General features: G+C 50.2%; 1 protein-coding gene across 1 annotated transcript; it reads left to right on the top strand.

Annotated features, from left to right (window-relative positions):
- The first annotated feature begins 800 nt into the window (after positions 1-800).
- Positions 801-3,934, top strand: SPINK4 (serine peptidase inhibitor, Kazal type 4). Its single transcript, XM_026866716.1, has 4 exons — positions 801-861; positions 1,844-1,878; positions 2,207-2,319; positions 3,793-3,934. The coding sequence occupies exons 1-4, from the start codon at positions 801-803 to the stop codon at positions 3,845-3,847; spliced, it is 264 nt and encodes an 87-aa protein (XP_026722517.1). The 3' UTR covers positions 3,848-3,934.
- Positions 3,935-6,062: the final 2,128 nt, after the last annotated feature.

Below are 6,062 nucleotides of genomic sequence, written 5' to 3'. Positions count from 1 at the left end.
TGCCACTTCTGTGTATTTAAACTGAGTATCCATGCACGCAGCCCCCTTCCATCTCACTGAATCTTATGATAAAGATCACTTTGCTCTGTTGATCTCAGCTCAACTGTTTATGTATCCAAGCTGGTGAGTAGAGCAATGCCCATGACAATGAGTAGAGGAGCACAGGCAGCAGCTGCACCTGCAAGCTCCCTGCTCCCCCTCAGCTGAATTTTGTTCTCCCAAGCCCCTCTGCACCTCCAGACTGTCCCATCCCACCCAGTGATGGGGTGAGCTTGCTGTAGCATGATGACAGGCCTCCTGTGTTTGAGATCCCTTTCCTGGGGTCCAGCTGAGCATCTTCCTGGCTGGGTCTCATGAAATAATGCTCAGGCCACAGTGCAGCCACCCAAATCAGTCTGAACTTCCTGGCTTTTCCATGTGAAGTTTCCCAACCCAGATGGAGATACCTGCCATGTATGAGGAACAGCAGCTGTAAAGCTGGAAGGCTGGTTCAGTTGAGACACACCCATAGGTAAGCTGGCTGGCTGGACCAGAGAAGAGCAGCATTGCCCAACGCAGGCTACAGTGCAAAGGGATTGTAAAGCAGCCTCCAGCTGGCAAGCAGCATTGGGGTGGCTTATCAGTTGCACAAGAGTGCACAAGTGATCTCTCTGGGTGCATGGTCCAGCTGTTCCCAGCGCAGATCAAATACTGCTTATAATGCTGCTTTTCCCAGCCCTGCTGAGATAAGCCAGTGCCCTCCTCTATAAAGGCAGCCATGAGTCGAGCGAGGTGCGCGAGTGTGTGCACCTGCACCAACCATGCCTGCGAGGGAGCTGCTGGTGGTGGTGGCAGCACTGATGATTTTCATTGCTGCTGATGGTAAGCCTGCTCTGCTGTTGGCAGCCGGCTCTTTGGTGGCAAGTTGGGAACCACAGAGGGACCAAAAATGGGTGGGAGGGCAAAAAAGAACCAAAACCTGTGATTTGGAGAGCAGGTGAGGAGGGCAAGTAAACACAGTGGCAGTGTGGTGTGGAGGAAGGACTGGAGCAAATACACCATGCTTTATTAGCAGTCTGGGGCAAAGGGTTACAGGCTGGTTCATCAACTGTATTGCACTCAGGAGAGGGATGGGACAGGGGACAGCCCAAAATGCAAATGGGAACCAGGATCTGGGAGGATGGCACATACACTGGGGTGTCAGATACTGTCATTCGTGCCTCCATGAAGACCTGTAGGTCTTTGCAAGAGCCCTATGTGCTCATCATATTCATGTGGGAAGCAGTTATTTGTAGTCTCTGTAAAATTGGTGCTACCTAGGTGCATGTAGTGGTGGTTCTGCAGCAACCTGTGAGCCCTCATGCTCCCAGGGCATTCATGCACTGCACAGACAGGCTGTGAACTGTTGCTACTGCTTTGCCTGACTGCAGAAAATGAACCCACCAAATGCAACTCTCCCTGGGGGTGGTTGTTGTCCAGCCGTGTAGCGTCACCGAGCCTCAGCCCTCTGAAGATACCCGATGTCCCCATGCAGCACTGCATGGGTTCACATTTCCTGGAATGTGTTGGATGCTCTGAAGCTCCTTGTCTAGAGAATGGGAGGGAGGGGTGTTAGGAGAGAGATAAGGGGACAGGAATGGGGTATTTCCTGCTTTGGCTCAGCTGGCTCAGCTGCAGATGGAGGCTGTGCACTGTGCTGTTGGGAGGGGTGTGGGGGTGTCATGCAGCAAACCGATCCAGGTCCTGAATGGGCTCTGCACAGCCCTGTCTTCCCCTTAGTTTGCATGTGACCCTCTGTCAATACCTTGTGCTCCTGGTACCGGTCACATGTGTGCCACACTCTCAGGTGTCTGCTTTGTTTCAGGAGCAGAGCTGAATGAAAGAAATGGCCTGAGAAGGGTAAGAGGTTTCTGTTTTCCTTGTTGATGGCTTGAGATGGGATTCAGTGCCTGTCATGCCTGGGAGAAAGGCTGTTCCCCGCAATCATCACCAGCCTTATGGGTACTGGCGCTCCAGCATCAAACCCGCATCAAAGACCAGGTTATGAGTCCTACAGAGGGATGTAGTGGCCTCTGCTCCCTGCTCTCCCACTCTGTGTGCATGCCCTACCCTGTCTGGGGCAGAGGGAGACAGGTCACCGGTGGCACTTGCACCTGCAACAATGATGTGGGAGGAAGACATGGATGCTGCTGGCACTGAAATACATGCTGTGGTTTCTCCTTTCCAGCCGGTGTGTGGAGACATGGTCGAGCTGCAGGCCTGCCCCCTTCTGTACTTGCCTGTCTGTGGGACTGACGGGAACACCTATGCCAGTGAATGCCAGCTCTGTGTGCAGCAAATGTAAGCTCATGACCTTGGCAGAGACCTTCAGGGGTCTAATTTTGTATGTTTGAAACTGGGCACCTGTGAAACACTGTCATTCAGGCTCCCCTGTGCCTGGGGAAAGCCATGGCAGATGTGTTAACTGCTAGCAAAGTGGAAGAGGACATTTTCATGTCGGTTGAGCCAGGTGCTGGGCTGTGAAGACTGTGAGCTTCACTCTCCTCTGCTGGCAGTGGCCACAGATAGGTGCAGGCATGCCCCCAGCCCTTGCCTGCAGGTTCCTGCCCTATCCTTGGCACCACATTTAGTGACTACTGTGCAGCTGCAGGCTGAGGGATTTAGCTCATTGTGTTGGCAGAAGACTAATCCCACAGAAGAGCTGAATATTCATCTATTGGATCAGCATGCTAAACCAGACCACCCTGTGGCTGCATGATCAGCACATTCAAAAGGTGAGGTCAGGAGACCATGGACAGGAGACACTCCAACATGAGTGTCTGCAAGCTGACAACAAACCAGACGCTCTGTAGAGGATGGGAGAAGGTCCCACCACCTGTGCTGCCTACAATTACCAAAGGGAGAGTTGAATTTAAGTGGGCAAAAAGGTCAACTAGGCATCTAGCCTGGACAGTCAAATAGCACCACTAAGTCCTTCAAAGGGACTTCTGTGAATGCAGATGCCCAGTTATGTGCCACACAGCTCTTTTGGCAGAACTTCAAACCAAAGGTGCCATCATAAACTTGAGAACTAGGGCAACAGGGACCTCATGAGAAGTACAAAGATTGCTTTGGGGCAGTGATTTTATCTGGGTTGGGAATTGACTGTCTGAGCAGGGGTTCCTACTAGAAAGGGACCAAAGGTGAAGATCAGGTTGAACAAATGTCAGCAGTGCAGTTGTATGGCAAATAACACAAAGTGTGTGCTGAGCTGCAGGATTTGAGGGATGACCAGTTTGTCAAAGGAAGCTGCAAGGCAAGAAGGTGCAGAGGAGCTGAGTCTGGCTAGACAGGGGAAGAGGATGCTTGGGGGATCTAGCAGCAGCCTATGGTTGCAAATAGGATGGAGCCACACTCTTCTTGGTGTTAGCAGGTGATGCAACATGGGGCAACAGCCACAAGCAGCAGTGCCAGAGGGTACAGGTTGGACAAAAGGGAAATCCCTTCCTCAGGAGGGTGGTGTGCCGTGGAGATACCAGAGGTCTCCATCCTCGGGGGGCGTGGTTAGGGCTCAGACAGAGCCATGCCACCATAACCTCACACCGGGGATAGCCCTGCTGTGAGCAGGTTGGGCAGGAGGCCCACCACCAGATCTGCACGCCAGGGGAGGAGACATCTGCGGGCCAGGAAGGCTTGCAGTCACCTCAGATTTTTATATAGGAAAATGAGCAAGCCAATTTTATAACAGTCAGCTCCATTGGCTAGATGGGAGCCCAAATATGACTCAGGAGTATTTTTTTAAGCTCTTACTCATTTTTTTTTCTGTTATTCTAGGAAAACCAAGCAAGACATCTGGATTTTGAAAGATGGAGAGTGTCAAGATATCTGAGCTTTCTGGTAGCATTCCTGAGCCTAGAAACAGGTGATTAATTAATCCTGTGTGCTCTGTTCTGATTGTATATTAAAGTTAGAGACAGTGAATAATAAAATGACATGCATAATCCTATGTTGAGGGAAAACAACATAAGCCACAAAGGGTTACTAAAAACGTAGTCAAAAGATTAATTTCAAATGCACATCACAAACCAGGCTTCTGCAACTGTATGTCCTGCTGATTAAGGATACCAATTAAATTCAGACACCAGAGTGAAAAGAGCAGGCGTATTTTACTAGTGATAGTGTAATAGAGAAAACATGCAGTAAGAAAAAGCAGAATAGTGCACTTAAAGCAGCAAACAGGAAAAAACAGGGTAACGCATTAAATCATTACTACACGAGAGAGAGAATGGAGATTAAGAAAAATACATCACCACTCGCATGTATTACCACCATCCAGCCCCGCAGTGGCTGGGCAGCCCCGGTTACAGCGAGGGTTTGGGGAGCCTGTCCCGGCAAGAGGGAAATCCTACGCGGTGCCTCCACCCGTAGGTGAGGCTGCCAGAGTCACTGCAAAGGGGCCCAGCCCTATAGACCAGAGATCGACAGGCCAGAATAGCCGGCACCTTTGCTTTGAGAGGAAAATTTCTGGTTTCATTCTCCTGTTGGATTCCACTCAAAGCCTGGCCAGGGCTCAGGGGGGGGGAAGAGACCAAGGGGGTTTCTACTAAGGCCACATACTCGGGTTATCAGCCTCGAACAAGGCTAAACACGGGGAGCTGGAGACATTCTCTCCTCACTACTGATTATATTTTGTCTAAACTGCATGTTTCACTAGCGAGTTTACATTGTTAATGATTCCGTACTTTGTTAGCGGCTTCGGCTTGGCGCCTGTTGTTCAGGCTGAAGTATTTCAATGCTTTAGCACTTTTTATATCAGCATAAGTGCGTTGTTATAACGTAGGACAATACCTACTAGCACAATGGTTATCAGTTATAAAATATACAGGATTCATCTGTAGGTCAACCCTGGCTTGGGCCAGTTGTCCAAGCCTTAGCACTTCAGCCACATAGGCAGAGCAGTTGCAGCCCCTCACTGTGTATCCCCAAGAGCCATGTCTATTTGCAGAGGCTGGGAAAAACCAACACAGACAAGTTGGGGGTTCTTCTGAAGAGGGAAACCACATGCCTCCAGTACAACGTGGAGTATTTTTTCAGAAACTGCTAAATCACACACTTGCAGGCCACACCTGCAAGTCAAAGCATGGGCAGCTTCAGAACAGGGTCAGTGCTGACACTAAACACAGAGAATTCAGCAGTACCATTCTCCACAGGAACTGGTGGTTTGCCTGTTTATTTCACACATCTCAAGGGGAAGTGGCATACTGAGGAAGAGGCAAACAGAGTTTGATCTAATTCCCTTTGATATAACACTGCCACAGACCTCAGGGGCTGGTGCAGGATGACTGGATCCAGTCTGGTGCAGAGACCCTGACTCTGAAATCTGGCAGATCTGTGTCTGTCAATGTCAGGGGAGACTCAGGAGGCGGCTGGTGGAGAGCAAGACGCCTGCAATGTACTAGTCTGTGACAGGGGGTACACATGGATTTGCGCTTTTGCATACAGTTTTGCCTGTTGAATTTACCCATCTGTTTCCCATCTTCTCATGCTTCAGTCAAGGCAGGGGAAGAAGGGATTATCTGCTTTTACAGGCACCATAGTTCATCACACAGAGCTCTATTGGTAGTCCTGCTCCCAGAGAAGCATGTTGCAACCAGGCAAGCTGCACTCAAACCTGCCTCAAGGCAAGGAGTGAAGGACAAGCCTGAAAATTACTTCTGTGTTGTTGTCATGCAAGACAAAACTGGAAAAAGGGTCCTGACACCCTGCTACAGTGACAGCAGTGTAGCTCCCTCAGCTTATCATGTGGATCCACCAGCTAACCTCTGGTTCAGGGCTGCATCCACAACTGCAGGGAGGGATAGGTGGGTTTCTGGATATTGCCTGGCAGTAGCAATGCCAGACAGGACTAAACAAAGATGACACTGAGGCTTGTAAAGAACTTTGATTTATACATATATTCAAAGCCTGGTGTTGCTGCATCTGCAGTGACAGCAGTCCCAGCACTGCCAGGGAACAGACCTGGTGGCAGGATCCAGCTCTAGGTCCAGCTGTACCTTGGACAAAGCATTTCCAGGGCTTTTGGGTAGGGAAAACTGGGGGGGGGG

Source organism: Athene cunicularia (assembly GCF_003259725.1).
Source record: "Athene cunicularia isolate RWA chromosome Z unlocalized genomic scaffold, athCun1 chrZ_part3, whole genome shotgun sequence".
NCBI classification, from domain to species: domain Eukaryota; kingdom Metazoa; phylum Chordata; class Aves; order Strigiformes; family Strigidae; genus Athene; species Athene cunicularia.
Note: the sequence above shows the minus strand (reverse complement) of the source record. Positions and strands in the feature narration are given on the sequence as shown.